The sequence below is a fragment of the Zonotrichia albicollis genome, chromosome 4 (assembly GCF_047830755.1).
Source record: "Zonotrichia albicollis isolate bZonAlb1 chromosome 4, bZonAlb1.hap1, whole genome shotgun sequence".
Taxonomy (NCBI): domain Eukaryota; kingdom Metazoa; phylum Chordata; class Aves; order Passeriformes; family Passerellidae; genus Zonotrichia; species Zonotrichia albicollis.
This window is the reverse complement of record NC_133822.1, coordinates 21,224,782-21,246,044: the sequence shown is the minus strand read 5'-3', so window position 1 is coordinate 21,246,044 and position 21,263 is coordinate 21,224,782. Positions and strand designations below refer to the sequence as shown.

The 21,263-nt window shown below is 45.7% G+C and overlaps 1 protein-coding gene across 1 annotated transcript in view; it reads left to right on the top strand.

Moving 5' to 3' along the window:
* TMTC1 (transmembrane O-mannosyltransferase targeting cadherins 1) overlaps window positions 1-19,632 on the top strand; it is a 142,864-nt gene extending 123,232 nt beyond the window's left edge. The window contains exons 14-20 of the mRNA XM_074539055.1: window positions 5,060-5,162; window positions 8,727-8,862; window positions 9,892-10,036; window positions 11,190-11,327; window positions 12,323-12,445; window positions 13,619-13,696; window positions 14,422-19,632. Of these exons, the coding sequence (XP_074395156.1) occupies window positions 5,060-5,162; window positions 8,727-8,862; window positions 9,892-10,036; window positions 11,190-11,327; window positions 12,323-12,445; window positions 13,619-13,696; window positions 14,422-14,562 (864 nt within the window). The 3' untranslated portion in view covers window positions 14,563-19,632. The remainder of the gene's footprint in view (window positions 1-5,059; window positions 5,163-8,726; window positions 8,863-9,891; window positions 10,037-11,189; window positions 11,328-12,322; window positions 12,446-13,618; window positions 13,697-14,421) is intronic.
* The last annotated feature ends 1,631 nt before the right edge of the window (window positions 19,633-21,263 follow it).

Here is a 21,263-nt window from a genome sequence, read left to right as displayed (position 1 = left end):
CAGGCTGTGCTCTGCAGGCAGGATTACTCATTTCCTTCCAGGCCTGCTCCCCACGCTCATTACTCAGGCTCTCCCTACTCACTGGAGTTAGATAATTTATTTCTGCAACATCCCTGTGAGGTGAAATGCTGTCCCCACAGAGGAAAAGAGAACTTGAAGAATAAAATCCTCGAGTTCAGAAGGAGTCATGGGGGCGTGAGTGCCCACACTGGGACCACTGAGCTCTCCCTCCCTGCACACCTGCAGCAGCAGCAGGTGAGGGATGCTGTGCTTTGTGCTGTGCTCCTACTCTGGGGCTCTGAGGGTGGATGACAAGGTGCCTGTAACTCCACAGCTCCAGCACACCTCTGAAAACCTGTTAAAAAAATATTTTTTTTTCCCCTCCAGTTTTCAAATCTAATTGTTCCATAGTATGGGGTGCTGAAGCTTTTTTAAAATATAAATACAGACAAAGCAAAATGGTATCTTTTGCTCTTCTCCATTATTCTGGTTAGTGAAATCTTCTCTGTGTAAGGGAAGGGGATGAATTTCAGCAAAACTATAGGCAGAGGTCTTGTTTAATCTTCTTCAAGGATGTAGGCATTCTGCAAAACTCACCTATGATGTATGTGAATTACTGAAAGATGAATTGATTTTTGAGGAGCTCTGTAAATGCATCCTTTTTTTCCCTCTTTTATTTATTTTCCCTTTTATTTTATTTTCCCTTTTAAGAGAATTTCAAATATTTCCCTTTTATTTTTATTTTATTTTCCCTTTTTTTTTTATTTTCCCTTTTATTTTTCCATTTTATTTTTTTTATTTACCCTTTTTTTCCCTTTTTATTTTTATTTTATTTTCCCTTTTAGGAGAATTTCAAATATTTCCCTTTTATTTTCATTTTATTTTCCCTTTTAAGAGAATTTTATTTTTATTTTATTTTCACTTTTATTTTTCCCCCTTTTATTTTTTTTTATTTTTCCTTTTAAGAGAATTTCAAATATTATCAATATTACCTGCAGGGATCTCAAAATATCGTGTCTGAATTTAAAGACAAGCCTTGTTGAATGGTAGCCCTGCTTTGAATAAGCTCATCAATTAAGTGTGTCCTGCAAGTATAGGAAATGGGTCCTCTGCACCATTACCTGGTTTTAATATTAATTGAAATTATTAATTAGAACGATCGATTGCGAGGTCAGCAGAGCAAAAAACCACTATAGAGTCCTGAGACCTTCTGCCCAAAGCAAATGCCATTAATAAGTCCAGCAATAATTCATCTCTCTTACATATGGATTGTTCATCCTCTTGTGACTTGAGTAAGTGGTAGGCAAAAAAGATAGTACAATTTTCTCAGAAAACAGCGATTTTTCTGCAGACTTTTAACACTTTCTCATGTTCAGCCACAGCAGATGCCTGCTTGATTGTGCACCTCCTGCCTCACACATCCATCCTGCAGACCACAGGATGGTCAGGGTCCATCAGAGTCTGTCCTACAGAACCTGCTGCTGCCCATGGCCTCCGGGGGTATGGGCAGAACTTTTGCCATCTTCAGCCCAAAGGATGATGACAGGAGCTCATTTTTTTCAGTTTTGGGTTTTCCTCTTTGTCTGAGCAATAAAAACTTTTAGCTGAAAAGGGCTAAAAGTTCCAAGGAGTATTTTTGTGTCTCCTTGTGGCCCAGAGCCTGTGTGGCAGCTGTGGGGGTATCTGTGAGGCCAGGCATTACAGGATGGATCACAGTGGAGTTTTGGGGAAGGAGCCATTGGGTCCCTTGTGGTGTTGGGTTCCCAGGATGAGGTGAGAGATGAGAATTTGACCCCAAGTTTCTCAGAAGGCTGAATTATTATTATAGTATAGTATAGTATAGTATATTAAAGAAAGTATATACTAAAACTGTATTAAAGAAGGAGAAAGGATATATCAGAAGGCTAGACAAGAATGAATAATAAAAACCCATGACTGACCAGAGTCCTTACACAACTTGACTGGGATTGGTCATTAAGTCAAAACAATTCACGTGCTGGGTAAACAATTATCCAAATCACATTCCAAAGCAGCAAAAAAACAGGGAGAAGCTGAGGCTTCTCATCTTCCCAGGAGAAGAAATCCTGGAGATTTTTCAGAAAATATCAAATGACAGTCCCTCTTGCTGGGATGTGATAGGAAGGGGGTTAAATAATAATGTTAAATGGCCTTGTTAAAATAACTTGCATGAGATGCCCATGACAGCTTCTGCTTCTCCAGCTTTCCTCCAAGGCTAAAAGGGAAATGTGTGGACAGCATGAAATAGCACCAGGATTGTCTTGGTGGGTGCACAGCTATGCACAGCATGTTCCCCCCATGTGAAAGGGAATGAATCTGAAATAGACCTTATGGTTCCTTACCTTCTATCCCTGTAAAAAGTGCTGCTAAGAGGAAGGGCTCAGATGCCAGGGAATTAACCTGTAATTTCATGTAATTGCCCTTTTCTCTCCTTGATAGCTGATTCTGAAGCCAGAGCAGACAAAAACCCACTGCTGTATTATATAGAACAGCTTGGCTTGTTTGTGCCTTTATAAATGCTTGCCCTTCTGGCTGCTCTTTCTGCTTGGATTTGTAACTCAGTTGCAATGTATGGCTGTTTTCCTTGATTTCTGTGATCACTGCAGTAGTGCTGGTAACAGAAATCAAACATTTTTGCTGCCTGTTTTCACAACATTTTAACACTGGTTCCCCACAGTTTCCAGCTTCAGTTTCATCCATCATTTTGTGCTACTTGGTGCCTCTTCTCAGGCCCTAGCTTCATCTGATTTTGTGTGTGTGTGTGTTTCTTAGAAAAAGAAACTTTATAACCCACTTAGCTGCAGAGGAGAGCCTACTCAGGCATAACCAAACTGAAAAACTGAGCCTTATTAAAAACAGACCTAAAAACCCTGGAGTTCAACTGAAAGATTCTCATATGCATAATTTTTTAATATCATAAAAATCTCATACATTTTTTATGCCAGTCTTCTGAGTTTTGTGAGGTCGATGAATGTTTCATGAAGGTCTGGGAGTGGCATTATTAAGTGTTAATGAGAATCTAGCCTTGATGAACTTGGAGCTCTGTTTCTTCTGAGAAGAGGAGAGGCTGTGAGGAGGGAAAGCTCTGGCAGGAGTAGCAGGTTCCACCCTTGCCACTTTCTGACTGTGCTTAATGCAAACACTTTGTTAGACTGGGCAATGAGCCTGAGGCATGCAGGGTCAGGATGTTAGGTGCCAAAAAAGCAATGCAACCACCATAAAAATGCTAGAATGCTCAATACTGGTGAATGTTTTGACATGGAATACTCTAATCTAGTTTAACACAGCCCTCCCTTGCTTAAAAAAATTTGGTTTATGATCAGTAAATAAAATAAGTTGACATACAGGCATACAAAGCTGCATTCATTGGCTGAAAAATTAAAAGCAGAGGGAAAGAAAGACATAAATCTTAGAAAATATGCACAAAAAATTGCTCTTCAATTTAGTCAATTCTGATGATCACTACACTTTTCCTGACTCTGCAGGATAATGTTGTCAAATTCACATCAATTTATCCAAAACTTCCAAAGTTAAGCACTTTTAAAAAACGTACTTCTGTGCTTTATTGCACACTTATCTTTTTTTGCTGGCTGACCTTTATCATGTAAATGTGAAGGGACTTAACTGTGGCAGGCTGTGTGATTCTCTGATCAAGTCATCCTCTTTCAGTGCAATTTATTCCAGCTCTCCAGTTCTGAGATAGGAGGTGAGAAAAGACTCCTCACATTAAGCAGCTGTGCAGCAAAAGCTGCTGTCAGGTACAGATTTTAAATCCAGGGAAAGCCCAGGAGGCTCAGCCATTTGCAGGCTTTGAGGACAGTCCATAGCTGGGAGTGGAGCCACCTCTTATTTCAGCGTGGATTCAGCATGGGAGCTGCAGGCTCTGCTCAGTGAAGGAGGTGAATTTTCAGTGAACTTGGCTGAATTTGCTTTCTTGGGAGGTTTGGAGTTTGTTGCTGTAGGGCTGTGCTGCTCAGTGGAAGAATTGAGAGGAGCATCCTTGGTGCTGGAGGCTCTCCTGACACCCCTCTGCTCTGTGCTTGTCTCTTCTCTTCACAGCCTCCCTCCACAAGCACAGCTGGCAGCCAGGCTCTGAGGTGGGGGGAAGGAAGGCACCCACGCTGGTGAGCATGCAGGCAGTGGGCACATGTGGTCTGACTGTGGAGGGAAGTGCAAACCTTTTTTAGTTGCTCTTTGATCCAAAGGAGAAACCTGATTGTTGTTTCAGAATCAGGCTGCCCGTAGCTTAGGCTAGTAGGATGCTGTCTGTAGGCGGGGTGTTTCCAAAGAAAAGATCTATATCTTCTAGAAATGTTCAGGGCCAGCAAACTTCCCTGAAAACCTATGCAAAATGAGAAGTCAGTGCATCTGGGGCATCAGCATGGTTGCATGTCCCATCAGTCCCAGTGAACTCCACCTCACACACTGACAATGCCTGGTTTTAATTTAATTTGTCAGATTTCCCTGCTCTTTCACCACCCTCTCTCTTTCTCCACCTTCCTTTATCCCCCTGCACTTGCTTCCAGCCATCACACACAAGCAAGCTTTCATTCCTTGTATTTTCTTCACTGCTTAAGGAAAGAACAGCATAACTCCAGAGGGGAAAAGTTAGCCAGTGAGATGCTCATTAAACAAATAAATTAGAACATATCCACTCCCAGATGACAGATATTTCTCAACAGAACCAGCCCAATCCCTGTTGCTGTGTTTTTCCTGGCTGGGCATGCACCCAGCTGGGGACTCACTGGCATTGCACAGGCACCACTTTTTGCAGGTGTTTTCACTGGCATTGCACAGGCACCACTTTTTCCAGGTGTTTCATGGGTAGCAGAGGCATGGGGGAAAGCTGTGTGAACTGCTCTGGGATACGAGATGGCAGCTATAGCACATCCATGCCATGGGGTCAGATTTTGGCCTCTTGGAAGGTGGGGTGGATGTGGGCTCCCCAAGCTTCCCCTGCAGTGAGGGAGCTGTCCCAGAATGCAGCAAATGGTGCTGACAGAGTTTCTGCCATGGCTAAGAAAGCTCCTTCTCTTTCAAGGAACGGCTCAAGGAGGCTGAGGAGGTCTATAAGGCTGGCATAGAGAATTGTCCAGAGAGCTCAGACCTGCACAACAACTACGGCGTTTTCCTGGTTGACACTGGTAAGTGAGAGGGAGCACGGGATTTTCCCCTCTCTGTCTGCTTTGCTTTGGTTTATTTTATTCAGCAGTACACATCTAAAAGGGTGTCAAAAGCTTCCAAGGCAATAGATGTGCCTCTGTGGTAGCTTGGAAATAAATATCCCTGTGCTGCTGAGAGGGCACAGTGCACTGGAATTCATTATCAGTGCAGGCACTGGGCAGCAGGAGCATTCATTCAGCCCCCCTGCTCCCCTCAGTGTTTGTCACCGTCTTCACACAGGCAGTTGGCCTCTTGAGTGTGAGCTGGGCAGCACCCTGACAGTACTGCCTTTTTTCCAGCAAGGCATGGCCACATCAAATCAAATCACAGGCACACAAATGGATCATTATGGTCTCTGGAGCATGTGCAGCCCTACTTGGTGACAAAGCAGCTCTTTGACTGTAAGGCTTGAGTGCCACCACTATAGAAAGCAACATGGCTTTTAAACCACAGTAATCTGTGAAAACAAAACCTTATACACTGTGGGGTGAATTGATTTTTGAGGAGCTCTGTAATGGCATCCTTTTTTCCTGGGCTTCTGGTTCGCATCCAGCTTACTTGGCACTTTCTGGCATTCACATAACAGCAACAGAAATGTCACTTTAATTGCCACCTTTTATTGACAGCTTTATAAGCAAAGCTAAGTTTGACAAATGACTGGTGGAAAAGGACTGTTTTCTCACTGTGGTCCCCCCAGAACAGAGCCAAGACTCAGTGGTGAAACAGTGTAGGCTTGAAGTGTGTGGTTGCCACCCCTTCTTTCCCCATCACACGTGCCCAGTTCCAGTGGTGCTTGGGAAGAAGGGAGATGGTGTCTATCAGTCTGCCACTGGCTGTTCTGCCTCTGAGCTGACACTTGGCCATCACCTCTCTGTAGTACCAGTGAAACAAGTACAGAACCAAAATCAATATTCATAATCAAAAGAGGCATCATGGCACTAGCAAGAGAGGTTCAGGTTCTGAATTTGGGCCCTGGCAAAATTCAAGCTTGCAAATAATAAAGATTCCTGAGTAATTTCCCTCTCATGTTGTACTCATCTTTGCTTGCCAGTCCAGATAAACTCCTATTCCTGCCAAAATTTGTGGTTCAAATGCAGTGCAGAGCACTTTCTGTTTTTTTGCACTTTCGTACTCTGCCAAAGTCAAAACTATAATTTCCTGGTTTACTCCTACGCTTCCCTACAGACAAACAACTGGAAAAAAATCCCACTGACTCCTGCTCCTTGGGGCCTGATGTGTCAGTAACCCTGCTAGAGGCATGGCAAGGCGTGAAGGCAGTGGCTGCTGCTGAGCCTGTCAGCGGCCGCGCTCCGCGCCGGCGGCACAGGGAGATGCTGGGGAGCACCACAGCAATTCACTCACAGGGTTCCGTGCAGCCACTGCCAGCTCTGGGGAGCCACAGCTCCAGACAGCTCTGCACTGGTCACAGACACTGAGTGTGTCTCCCTTGATGATGCACGTTACCCCTGTGTGCTGAGCTGCCTGGCTGAGGGGCAGTACGTGCCCAGCTGCTTCCCAGGATGTTTTGTAGGTATAATTTTCAAAAACATCTGCCTGCTCAGTGGTGGGGAAAGATAGAGGCTGCTGGTGGATGTTTTGAAAAAGTGGTACCTTGAACAACATGTCCTCAGCCTTGGGTGAGTCTTCAACACTTCTGAACCTCTGCACAGATGTTCCTCCTCACTCCTATAAAGGAGATGCTGAGATGTGCCATTGTATATTTTAAGTTGCATAAATGGTCTCAAAAAAACCAAACTACATCTGTGAAGATATGAAAAAAAATTCCCACAGCAGCATGTTCAGTTCCCCAACACGCACTGGCGTTTTTGAGATCTGTTTTCCAGCTTGAAATGGAATTAAACATATTGTGAAGTGAATCAGTTAAAAAAAACACCAACACTGAAAAGCTTTGCTGGTGGGCAAAGCTCTTTTAGTATTGGTTTTCATTGGGAGATTATCTGGTCTGGAGTTTGCAAGCCAATTAAATGACCCTGGGATTAAAAATGCAATATTTGCATTGTTTTAATGCTGGAACTTTATACTTCTACCATTATCAGCTAAATAAAAATACATTACTAAAAGTAGAACTTTATGCATTGGGGTAGTGATCTTGTACCTCTCTTTGTGCTTGTGTTTTGTTGTGGTGTTGGTGATGTCATGGGCTGCAGGACCTTGCACATTTTCACACAGTGAAGCAGTGCCACCCAATGGCTCCTGTGCAGCACAGAGATGGTGCTCCAAAACAACCACCTGGACACCTCTGCTCTGGGATTTATTGCCCAGAGTGGGAATTAGCTGGTCCCTGGCAGCTATTCCCTGTCCTGTTGAGCAATACATGGAGACTGAGCTGGAGCTCAGAGCAGCAACACAGCAGAGGTGGAGGGAAAATCTCTGTTTGGAGAGAGCTGAAACTATTTGCAGTTCTGGTGGTGTTTGGGGACTACTGGGGGCTTGTTCTTCATTCTTCATTGCTGTTTCTCCAGGGGGCCAGGGTGAAAAGGATGCTCCACCAGGAGATGGCACGTGTGCCCCAGCCCCTTCCCTGAGATGGGCTCTGTCCTTAGCACAGGGGCTGTGTCCCCACTGCTGCATGATCAAAGGGTGCTTTCAGTCAGGAGTCATCTTGTTGTGACTGGATCCTTAACTTGCAAAAAACCCACCCCCTAGAAAATCTTTTTCTCAGGATTGTCTCTGAATATTGGGGACTAAATCATAGTTTGGACAGCAGTTTCTCTTATGTGTAGATTCAAAATGCTGAGGCAGGATTTCTTTCTCAACATGTTTCCATGCTCTCTTGGTTTAGGGCAAATTTGGGAGAAAACATCCAAAGGGGTTCCTCTAGAAAGCAGATTTAAGTGGCCCTTCCCCTAACTGGTTTGGGAAAAGATTTCCTTGGAGAAAAGTGTAAAAAATCTTTTTATTTAGCAGACAAAGCATTCTGCAGCACAAAAAATTAATAATATTAAAAAATAAGACCTCTTGCCAGTCCAAAAGAGATGACAAACTCAGCAAGTCCCTTGGTGGGCTGTAGCTCAGCTCACTCAGTCTCTGTCAGTCCCTCCAGTGCTGGAAATGCCACAGCCCAGGCCCGGCCCGGTGCCCACAGCTGGAGCTGCCGGTGCTCTGCTGGGTGTTCTGTCCAGAGCAGGGTTAAACAGGTCCAAGAAAAAGAAGAACCACAGTCCAGAGGACTTCTCTGCTTCAGGTAGCTAAAAACTAACTAAAAGCAAAGGAGAGCTCTGTTCCTGCTGTCTGCAGGCACCAGTATATGAGACAGATGTGGGTGAGCAAGTGCAGTTCCTGATAACAAACTCTGCCCTTCTTCTTTCTCCCCCTTCACTCTCGGATGGTCTTAAAGATGCAAAACTTATTTCTGGACTAAACAGACAAATGGGGATAATACAAGCATCATAAAGTCACCCCAGGACACATGCATAGAGCAATAGAAGAAAGAAAGCCAGAACATTACTGTGTGCTGAGTTTGAGACAGGTTTTTTCTGCTGCACAGGGTTTTTTTCTGGTTTAATGGCTTTTTTCCTCTCCAGGGTCTCCTGAGAGAGCCATGTCCCACTACAGGCAGGCCATCCTCCTGAGCCCTGCTCACCACGTGGCCATGGTGAACCTGGGCAGGCTTCACCGCTCCCTGGGGCAGAACAAAGAGGCTGAAGTGTGGTACAAGAGGTGAGGATTTGGGCTGGGACACAGAGGGCTTCCTCCTGCCCCTGTATGGCTTGTCTCTACTAAAGAGTTTCTGTAATGCAGATCTATCAGTGCATGCATGGGGTTTCCTCCCTTCATTCTCCATCTGTTTGGAATAGATGTGGCTGGTTTTGGGGAGTGCTTGGAAAGGCAGCAAGCTCAGGCAGTGTTGATTTCCCTGGACTACTTCCAAGCCCCCAGGATGGACACTGCTGCTTTTGCATGGGGGGATGCTCTGATGATAATGTTGGAGGTTTCTTGGTGGCAGGGGCAGGCTGTATTACCACATCTGTATTAGCACAACTCCCAGCCTGCTGGAAGGTGGTCTGTGGTTGCTGCACCAGGAACAGCCAGAAGTGCTGCACAGCTCAGCACCAAACCCTTGGCACTATTAGGAACTCTGGCCCTTCCCAGCAGTGTTCCAACATTCAGGCTCTGAATCCTCGTATGCAGCAGGATGGGTTGGGTGGGAGTATTATATAGATTTGTGCTCACCTTGCCCAAGTTTCATCACTGTCAACCATCCCCACCCCTGCTGCAGGCTCATTGAGGGCATTTTGAAGGTGGCTCCTTCTCCTCCTTCTCCTCCTTCTCCTCCTTCTCCTCCTTCTCCTCCTTCTCCTCCTTCTCCTCCTTCTCCTCCTTCTCCTCCTTCTCCTCCTTCTCCTCCTTCTCCTCCTTCTCCTCCTTCTCCTCCTTCTCCTCCTTCTCCTCCTTCTCCTCCTCCTCCTCCTCCTCCTCCTCCTCCTCCTCCTCCTCCTCCTCCTCCTCCTCCTCCTCCTCCTCCTCCTCCTCCTCCTCCTCCTCCTCCTTCTCTTTCTCCTCCTTCTCTTTCTCCTTCTCAGCTGGCTGGTGGGATTACTGCTGTGAGCACATTCATCCCTCCCCAGGGGATTTGTCCTTCCCAGGCTGGGATGGAGCAGAGCTTTGGTTCTCCATCCACCACAAGCCCACCTCGCTCTTCCTCTTTGCTCCTCCCACGACTGAAGCTTGTGTTTTTCCCACCCCCAGGGCGCTGAAGGTGTCCAGGAAGGCGGAGATCCTGTCCCCGCTGGGGGCTCTCTATTACAACACGGGGCGCTACGAGGAGGCGCTGCAGGTGTACCGGGAGGCGGCGGCGCTGCAGCCTTCCAGCAAGGACACCCGCCTGGCGCTGGTGAGCGGGGGCCAGGGCAGCAGCACCCACTCAGCCTGGGGCAGAGGGCTCAGCTGGTGTCCTGGCTTAGGGAAAATCTGGGATAAAACCTCCAAAAGGCGCCCAGAAAGCCAACCCGTGTATCCCCTCCCCATACCTGGTTCGGGAAAAACCTCCTCAGAGAGAAGTGGAAAGAACCTGTTTATTTAATAGGCAAAGCACTCCCCAGCACAAAAAAATGAGCAATACCCTACAACAAAACTCTTTGTTGCTCTGAAGAGATGACAAATTCAGAAAGTCTCTGTGGTGGGTGGTTGCTTTGTTGTCAGTCCCTCTGGCACTGGGAAAGGCTGCAGAGCAGGTCCCGGCAGGCTGCAAAGTGTGAGCTCGTGGTGTTTCCCCAGGTCCCAGTCTGGAGCAGGTTCGAATGGTTCCAAGGAAAGGGAAAGAAAAACAGGCCAGGGAAAGCTTGGACTGCGTCAGCTAGCTAAACTAACTAACTAACTAACTAACTAACTAACAAACAAGCAAAAGGAGCACGGTATTCTGCCCTGTCCATGCCCAGAAAACAACAGTGTTCCAGAAGACTGTGGAGGAGTGAGTCCAGTCCCTGATAACAAAACTCTGCTGCTTCTTCTCCCCACCTTTGCTTTCAGCCACAGAATATAATATCCAGCACAAACAGAGCGACTGATTGGGGATATGTGGTGTTACATTTTAGTTAAATGGTATGCTCTGTCTCACCCCTCCAAAGTGTAGGGTTTATTCCAAGCCTGTGATCCTCCCCTGAAGTATCATGGATCTGTAATCCCATTGGCCCAAGGCTTGTTCCATGCCCACTTTGAATCTGCCTGTTAACCTGTGCGAGGGTGATGAGAATCTCTCTTAGCCCTTTGCTCTCTTGGTCCTTTCTCCCTAGGCTCTCCCTCCCTGTCCCTTTCCCCCTTCTCCCTCAGAAACCATGCAGCTCCTGGAGGTGAGACCTCCAATAAACTCTCGCCTAATGAGCACCCTCAGAAGCTATGTGGAGTCTCCTTGGCTGCTTGCTGTTACCGGTGAACATACAGCTTAGGGGGGCCCCAGGAATCCCCTAAATGAACAGCATCAGGGATACAAACATCATAACATCACCCTGGGACAGCTGGTCAGGTGTAACGCTGTGGCTCTGTTACAGGCTCAGGTTCTGGCCATGATGGGGCGGACGAAGGAGGCGGAGAAGATGACGAACCACATCCTTAACGAGGATGCAGAGTGCCTGGAGTGCTACCGCCTCCTGTCAGCCATCTACAGCAAGCAGGAGCTCTATGCCAAGGTACCGTGCTGTGGGATAGCCTTGTCCCAAGGGCTCACACACAGAGCTCAGGTTGAGTTTTACACTTTTTCTCTCTGGGGACAAGTCACGTGCCTCAGCGCACATTCAATATATTATTTCTTCACTAAAACCCTCAGTTTATTTATGTACTAAGACTGAAGCTGAGCAGTGTGGTTTTCTTATCACTTATACCTCCTGCTGCTGTCAGCGCCAGTGCCCATCAGTGCCAGGCTGTCTCAGATCCCGAGATGTTGGAAAGTCTCTTTTTCCCAGCCCCAAAATTGAAGAAGGAGTCAGGGCTCCTCAGCTGTGGTTTTCAAGGTTGCTTATTTTCTATTATCTATGCATTCTTTTTCTGACCCACTGAGGTCTGTCTGGCAGGTTGGTCCATGGCACACTGCACACCCCTGAGGCAGTGTTAGTTTTTTATGCTAAGAACTATGTGTACTTTATCTACAATAATTTTCCAATACCTATCACCTATGTTAGACAGTCTGTTCCTACTCTAAACCAATTCAAAAGTGCCACCATCACACAGAAGATGGAGGCTAAGAAGGAGAAAAAGGAAGGACAAGGCACACCCAAACCCCTCCATGTTGGCTTCTGAACCCCCATTCTAAAAACCCCAAAATTCTATTTTTCCACCTTGTGACAAACTAACTATCATTCTACTTAAACTCTCGTGGCTTCTAGATCTTCACATGAAGTTGGTAATTTTCTCCATGGGTTAAAATTGAAGGCACAGGTGTCTTTGGCTCTGTGCCATGGCCTCTGAGCCTCCAGCCAGGGGCTCAAGCCATCCAGGGCAGCCAGAGGGATGTCCTGGGTTCTGACACAGGCATTTAAAAATCTCGTTTCCCTGTGTTAATGGTGTGGGGCAAACAAGGGATGGAAGAAGATGATTCTTATGCTGGTAGTCCATAGTGATGAGGAAAGAATGATAAATGGGAAGGCAATGAATGGAAGGCACACAATGTCCTCTTGCTTTTTCACAGGCACTTGAAGCTATAGAAAAAGCGCTTCAGCTAAAACCAAAGGATCCAAAAGTCATATCAGAGCTCTTTTTCACTAAAGGAAACCAGCTAAGAGAACAGAATCTCCTTGACAAGGCTTTCGAGGTATGACTGCTCTAAGACCTACCGGTGGTTTTATAGGCTAAAAGACAGAGTTTGCTCCTTGTGTGTGAAACTCCCTGGTGCAACACCCTGGAAGCTGTTGGCCTTAGGAGCTCTGAGTCTGTCACTGGTACAGAGAAAGCTATGAGGCAGCTAACTTTACCAGACTTAATTGCAACTTTTTTCCTCATTCCTCTATGGAAATACTGCTCCCTGCTCTGAGAGGTTAAGTGCAGAACTGTGGTAGGATTCACCTTAGCTCCATCCAGCCCCAGCCCCTCTTGCTGTCAGTGACCAGCTCCAGGTGGCACAGCTGGAAGCTTAGGGACCTGTGAGAGCTCACCATGTTGTTATAGCTCACTTCAGAAGCCAGTAACTGGGAGGTTGGCTTATCCTGTGAAGAAGGATGCTTGATAGCTCAGAAATTGTGTTAGCATTAATAATAGTGCAGAAGCAACGTGGTCTAGTGGAAGATGTCACTGCCTGTAGGAGGGGAGCTGGAAGTAGATAATCTTTAAAGTCTCTCCAAACCCAAACCATTCCACTATTCTCTGATTCAGAAAATATTAATTGGACTGTTCTGAATATTCTCAATATCCCTAAAGATGTTTAGTCCTGATTTGAAAATCCTTTCCTGTTGTGACAGTGTAAAAACAGTGCTGCTTGACAGACTCCAGAAGGTCCTAATTGCTTCTTCTCCCCCTCTCAGTGTCAGTGGGGAAGGAAAGCACTGCCCTCAGGTCCTTGTGAAACCTCCACACAAGTGGCTGTACCAGAGTCTGCTGCCAGCTCCAAATGAAAACCTTGCAGATAAAGAGCAATCACATGGCTTGTAGTTGGCAGGGCTCGTGCTTGGCACTGCCTAAGGAAATCACCTTGATGTGCAGGAGACCCCAGTGGTGCAGGGGGCAGGGTGGCAGGTTGGCTCCTCTCAGAGTGCAGGAAAAGCACACATTGGCAGGGAAAACCTGTGAGATGAGCTGAGCCATGGAGCAGCACATTCTGTGCCTCTTCTGCAAAGGAACTGAAATTCACTTTGCGCATTGTCTATGAGAGGAATTTGAATTCCATTCTGAATGGCTTCAGGAGAGGAAACTGTGTTTCTCTTTCCCCTCCGGCACTGGTTTTGTTTGGAGAATCAGACTCCTAACCTAGAAATGTTTCCTGTTTCTGCAGAGCTACAAACGGGCTGTGGAGCTCAATCCAGACCAGGCACAGGCCTGGATGAATATGGGAGGCATTGAGCACATCAAGGTATGATAGTTTTGGTTTTCCTTAAGCTGCCAGGTGCAGACACTACTACACAGGACAAAAAGCTAAATTGGTTTCAGAGTGCCAAGAGTTGCATGTTTGTGAACAGCAAGTCCCTTGACATATTTTATCCTAAAAAGAGGGAAGTCTCTTCACCCCAGCTGGAGTTCCCAACCAGGTGGCTTGGTAAAGCAAATCTCATATTTTTAGAGTGCAGGCTGCAAGGAACAACCTGCTCCACTCAAAAACTTTCCTGCTTCAGTTGTTGACCTACCTTAGAAAAATGTCACCGTAGTTGACTTTTAAGGTTCTTCTCTACCTAATTAATTTAATAAAGATGTCTTAATGCAGAATACTGGCATGAAATTATGGAAATAGGCAGCCTACCCTGTGGTTGCTTATTCTTTTGAATACTTTAGCATATCATTATGATTTGGGTCTTAAGGAGTCACATTGTGTGATGTCCTTAAGCTATCCTGTTGCTGAGTGAAATTAACTCTTCTGGTGCAACACAACAAAAAAATGTAAATCTATTTCTTGTTGCGTGAGTTTCATCAAATTTAGGTCAACAGCACTTGGTGATCTGTTTCATAAAGAAGTATTTTTGTAACCCAGCAATGTCAGGTTTTTTAAACTCTGTTTCCCCTGTGTCTCGTTTTTCACTTCACCCTGGGAACAAACTTTCTGTGTGGAATGGGAATGAGACCTGCCACTCATTTTCTTTGCAGGGGAGCTACATCACTGCCCGTGACTACTACGAGAAAGCCTTGCAGCTGGTTCCAAACAGCAAGCTGCTGAAGGAGAATCTGGCCAAGCTGGATCGCTTGGAGAAACGGTTTCAAGAAGTCCAGGAGAAAGACCAAACATAGCAATGAGTCACCAGCAGGAGGACACTCGTGCCCCTTGGAGGAGAGTGTGGTGGAAGCCTGTTGCTCAAAGTGATGCTGAAAGAGCTTTGATAGGACTCAGAATTATGGAAGGCAAACTTGGAACACATGCTTAGGTTCAATCAAAGTTACAGGATCCTGTGGGGTCCTGTGGGATGTGCTGGAGCATGAATGAAAACTTTCCTTTAATCAAGATTTACATCTAGGCTGTTCTAGTGACACCAGGAGTGTGGGTGGGACATGCACCTTCCGTGTCTTGGTTGTCACCAAGGAAACCATGGAGACAAGGCACTCATCCATTGCAGCAGGGGTGAAGGAGCACCTCCTGTTCTCCACACACAGGCTCACCTCATCCATGTAGAGCACCACTGGTGGGCTTCATTGCAAGTGCTGCAGACAGGAAAGATGGTCATAATGGTCACATAAAAAAGGTTCCAAGGGGTTAATGCTGAGGAAATGGTGGTCACTTTTACAGCTCCTAATGGGACTTGAAAATTACTCTAAAGAAAGGGGAAACTATTTAAATATCACCCTGGAAGGATGATTCTACAAGTAGGACAGATGATCCTTTGAGGGAAAACCTAGCCTGAATATTTTATTCATTATACAATAATTTTGTAGTAATTCAGGTTCATGATGTCACTTTTGTCAAATATCATATGGCTTTACCCTTTGCCCTCTCCCTCCAGGCCAAATTATTATTACTCTGAAAAAAACTGAAGCATGCAAAGGCAATGGGAAGCTCTAGGATTACTTGTCCTCCTGCTCAGTCCCCAGTATGGAAAACAAACAACCTATCTAATCAATATAGGAAGTAAAGTAAAGCCACAGGGAGATTAGGAAACATTTCCTAGCCTGGAAAGGTACGAAGGAGGCTCTTTTATGGGTGTGCAGGGACAAAGCCCATTTATCATGGTGATAACATTGACAAAATACTTGGCCAAAGTGTTCTCACCACTCCCCTAAGAGATACAGAAAATGACCTATAGCTGATTAGTCGTAAATCTATATTTTTAAATACTGATGTGGGAAAACAGATTCTCTTCAGAACTGGGGCTTTTATTTTTGAGCTTTATTTATTTAACTTATAATAATCAAATAATTAATATATTTTCTCTGTTTTATACGAATTGGGCAATATCCCTCACAGCTGGCCACACGGTTGGGCATTGTGACTCATATTGTCTGAAGTTAGGAAAAGGGAGTGCCAATGAGGCATGCTGGAATAATTCCCTCTCATTCTAAGTGGCTGCAGAGCACTTTGGACCACACTGGCCCTGCAATAGCAGCACTTCTGCTGCTTCCACTGGGGTTTGCACCAGTTCCCAGGGAGCATTAGTGGGATCTGCTTCCTGCCTTTGGGTTTGGACATCAGGGTCAGTCACCAGTTTTCTCCTCTTGCAGCACTAAACTGCTGGAAAAGTTGTTTTGTTTGAGCTTGACTGTGGCCAGCAGCCCAGGGTTTGGCATTGTTAGTACAGTTCAGGTAGGTGTACAATGCCCAAAAAACCATCTGTCAGGAAAAGCCTGGTACCGCTGTGGTGCCCAGATTTAGCTGGCCATGGCACTTCAGCACTCTCCAAGTTCCCTCAGTGGGATGGCTCAGCCATGTGCTGAGGTTTTGCTGGCTTCCTTTGACAAGCCTGGCGATAACACTGTGTCTTGCTGCACAGGTGATGGTCAGGTTACTGAGGAATTACTGATGTGACTCCAACTGTGTTTGGAGCTCCCAAGTACAGTTGTCTGCCCTGCCAGGGTTTATGGACCTGCCAGAGCCATGGCTGTGCATCCACTGAGACCAGGCTGGATGGGCCCTACTGGCCAAGGAGAGCAGCCAGCCACAGCTGGGCAGAAGTGAAAAACTGCTGGGGAGAAGAGGTGGCACCATGAGTGTTTGGGCTCTCCCTCCAAACCAGCTTCCAGAGGAGCACTGAGATCAGAACAAGCAAGTTGCTTCACTGTTGAGTTTTCTGCTCCCAGCCCAAGCAGCCTACTTTACTTCATGGGGCCAGGGACAGGTTTAGCTCCTGGGGCTGGTTCAGCACCCCTCTGTTGTTTTTTCACACAGCTCTTGTGGCTGTGGACTGGCTGAACTGACATTTCATTTCTGCAGGTCCCCAGGGCAGGTGCTCTGCTGGCTGCCTTGCACACGGCAGATCTGCACACCCCTGGGCTGCCAGGATGGCCTGGAGGAGGTGGCATCATGCCAGCACAGTCCCATGGGATGGGGACACCAAAGCTTAGATGGCCTCTGACAGCAGTCAGCTCCCCAACATGCATTGCAAGGTCATAGATGGTTCCTTGCTGGGATGTTCAGAGGTACCTGGACCAGAAATCTCTGTGCCTGTCCCCAAGGTGAGCCTGTCTCTGGGACAGCTCCCCAAAGGCCTGTGCGCCCAGGCTGGCTGTGCTGCAGTGAATCTGGGGGCTGGCAGAACAGTGTTTGGTGCTGCCCTGACAGGGGTACCATGCAAAGCCCCCAGGGAGGAGGCACCTGCTGAGTGCTCCAGCAGCCAGCTGAACATCAGTGGGTAGCATGGGGGACATGTGCCTCCTTTAGAAATGTGTATCAGCTATCAACTTTGCCTCAAAAGATATATTAAATAAATACTATATATATTATACAGGCCTCACTGCAGTTTGTGGCTTTAAATAGTGGCCAATGAAGCATATTTTTTCAAATACAGAAGTTGTATTTTTTATAGCAATGCTTTGTGAGGGGGAAGACTTAGCTTTATGTTTTTAACTTCAGCATAAATCTTAGTTTGTCTTTCCTGAGAGACCTGGTAGAAATTATTGTCTCCTGCTTGTCCTAAAACCTGATCAAAGCCATCCTGACCTCCTAAAACTTGTGTATGTATGGAAGTGTAATGCAGCTTTGGATGCTCCCCTCCCAGATCCTGGAGAAGGATTGATTACCATTTGTGCAACGCTGTCTTACTTGCAGAAAATGGAGAAAGATGCCCCAGTAAGGGAGGTGGTTTATTGGAAGGCAAGGCACATCCACTTGCCTGAACCAGGCTGATCACATAGCCAGGGATTTTAATGCCAGTTGCAGCAGTTTACATTTCCGTGCCCAAAGGCCGGCCCTCCACACCTTGGAGCTGGGTTTGTAGTTCTGCAGAGAGGAGAGCTCAATAATGAACCCCATGTTCCTGGACCAGCACTTTATACCCCATCTATGCAGGATGACAGGCTGCAAACTGGCAGCAGATTTGGAGAATGGCTCAGAGCATGGGCTACCAAAGCAGTTAAACCCCTGTGAAGCTCTGAGCTGACTCCCTGTCCTGTTGGCACCCATGCTGCAGCCCTGTGTTTGTTCAGGGCATCAATCATGTCAAAGGTTTATTGCAGGCAAAGAATGGAGTATAATATGAAATGGGTTACCTCCACCAACATGGAATGCAATTGTGCAAGGTAAATCAAGCAACTTACCTTGTGATAACTTCATATTGTCCTAATTAATCATAGGAAATGTTCTCTTCCTCTAGTATCACACAGCTTCTAAAACAAAGAGTTATAAATACATTGTTTTCTACCAGTTCCAGTGCTCAGCATGGTTAGCAGAGATTGCAGATTAACAAATGGCTGCAGATCTGCCTGGTGGGGGAGAGTTCATGCTCTCTGCAAGTTGCATTGGATAAACCTCAGTGCTCACTAATTTTAAAGCAGAGAATTAATGGAAAGCTGGTTAAACAGGACTCTCATGTACTCACTGTACATTTTAATCCTAAATGAGAAACATAATAATTGTGTTGCTTTTTCCTTTCCCCGCGGATAATATTTGCAGCTGATGGATTTTATTTTATTGCTTATTTAAATTCCAGTGTTCTCGGCTTCCATCCCTTTTCTGTCCCCCAGGATAAATGATGCAGTGGGGGTTATTTTCTTTCTCTCATGGACTCCTTGGACTAGATTTTCCTACAAATGTGCAGGCAATTTGTTTTGGCCAAACAGTAAGTGAATGCAGCAGTGCAAATGGCCTTCATTCCAGAGGAGGACAAGGGGCTGGGCATGCATGCATGAGAGTAGAAAGATGTATAAGTCAAAAAAATTCAAAATAAAGAGGCTAACTTGCAGGGGAGGCCAGATGCCCCTAAAATGATCTAAAAACTATGAAGGCTTCTCCACAGTTACAGAAATCAGGCCAGATATGGTGTACATTATTTGTGAAAGAAGATAATGGTCAGTCTAACTTATTAATTAAGCAATTTAGAATATTATTATATGGTCTTTTGCCCCACTTGTCCTCCAGCTCATTGAAACAGCTGGTGTATGCTTAAGTCTCTTCAATCTTTATGTGATTAAGTTGACCAAGTGCTCAGTTTCTATCTTTCATATATGCAATTATGCACAATCTTTCAAAAAATTAGCCCTTAGAGGGCTTTTCCCCCAACCTTCAGTCTCTTGCAGCAATTTCAAAATGCACCATTTTGCTTTCATGTCCATTTAAACCCAGCAGCAAAAGAGAAAAAAAAATAAAAAAGAAAAAAAACAGCGCTTGGCATTCACTGGTGTTTTAATGTGGCAAAGTTGCTTCAGGTAACCTTGATAACTTTGTGCAAAAGTTCATTGCCATGTTTGTACTGACTTGCTGAGAATTTTTTCTTCTGGAAAATACCCCCAGTGGTATCCTCTGTAAAAGTTACAGCTGTAACACAACTATATTACTGTAGAAATCTCTGCCTGAAGTGGATGTCACGCTGCGTGTTTCTCTCATGCAGGAGTTGTTTGCATTGCCTGTTGTTCATATGGTTCTTATTTCTGTATCTAATTTTTTTAATTAGCTGTGCATATCTTTTTAAGAAAGAAAAAAATCAACCAAACAAAAACAAAACCACAAGAAAACAGCCCGTGGATTAGAAATATTTTAAAAATAAATTCACTCTTAGCAGTAGCTGGATGTATGTCAGTGATGCAGGAATTTGCAAAGTCTTTGCTTTTTTCACGGTGGGATTTATGGCTAGATTTCACATCAAGGAGTTATGCTCGAAGTCTTTGCAGAAGAAAATGTATGTAAATGTCTATTTTATATAAAAAGTAAGAAAAGTAGGTGCTGTGCTTGGTTTTGTTTTTTTCTTTAGGACCAGCCATGAACAAGTTGTTCTGGAGGTGGAAGGCCCGAAGTTTCTTACCCCACTTGATTTATATTTTATTTTATGTGCCCTGAATTCCAGGTTATTGGTCATGTAGGAGCAACTGTGCAGCATATGTGTTTGAGTCTGGGCACATAAAAACATTGGAGCAGGCATTTTTTGGAGTCTGAGCATGAGAAGATATGTGGGCTGGTGCTCACACAGCCTTGATGACTGAACATGTTATACTGACATAAGCTCTTCATGTCAGGCTTTACGCCTCTGTCAGGAATGTGTGAAACAAATCCACAGAGTGCAAAGAGAAAAAAACTGAGATTAAAAAGAAACTAATTTTGTTGTAAATCCCTTCTTCCTGGCACACATTCCTGCATGCTTCCAGGGTTTGAGTTCACTTGGGATAGTAATGGTGATAAACACCTCTATTGAAAATGGAGCTGAAAGAGAATCAAAAGCCCTGCACACATGCCATGGTGTTTCCTGCCATCCTGGTGTGTCCAAAATGCTCTGTAGCATGAAGGGGAGTGATGACAGTGATGGGGGAGGACATGAGATCCTGCTGCTGCCCATGGAAACAGGCAGCAAACTCCAAACAGGTAAGACACAGGGTGAGAGCCTCCAAACCGAGGTGTCATGCAACCCTGCAGCCTCAGCTGCTAAGACTGATTGACACCATATCCATTAAAAGGGCTCATCAGCTGAGTGGCTCCTCCTGTGAGAGGTGGAGCTCCAGCACTGGTCACTTTTCCTGAGCTGTGGTGGGAGCAGGACTCCTCTGCTTGTGTGCTGCCTTTTTTTATGTGGTGAGTCCTGTCCATGGTCTGTGGGGAGGTGAGCCCCAGTGTGGGGTTTATGGTGGTGAGCACTGGTGTTATTTGCTCTTTTGAGGTACCAAAAAGGTGAAAGTAGCCAGTCAGTGTCACAGGTTGGTGTATTTGCCCTGGTGAGTGATTTTTAGGCTGCCTTTGCTGTAGCTGTGTGAGGACTGGGAGCCTCTCTGTGTAGGTGCTACTCACCAGAGCCCTCCTTAGCTGCTGAGGTGAGTGTGACCCATTCCCTGTGCAGCCTACCCAGAAAGAAAGACAAATATTTTGGTCCTGCTGAGCTTGGGACCTGCTCTGCCTGGGGCACCAGGTCAAACCCTTCTTGCACTTCCCCCTGCAGTATTCATATCTCCCTGTCTGGCCTGTTCTACACCCATGTGAAAATTCATGTCTTTTAGGTGGGAGAGGGAAATAGGCACTAGGTAGGTTGTGAAGTGGTTCAAGCCAGGCAGGAGAATGATGATGTTCAGGGTAACTTGCTCCTGGTAATGAAGCCAGTGCTAAAACCACTCTCCTGCTGAGGCAAGAGATGGGCTAACCAGCTAACTGCAGTTCCTCCCACCCTGCTCCTGTATGGTGCTGCTTCTTGCTGATGTTATTTCTCTCACCACCTAAGGGAATGGTGTTTTCTCCATCATTGACCACCTTGATAAAGTTTGTTTATTTTCTGCTTCACTAGTAGACTTGCTGCTCTAGCAATAATCACCACAGTCCCTTGTTGGAAAAGCCAGTCAGCACCAAGCACTAGGGAGAGTTTGGTCCAGGT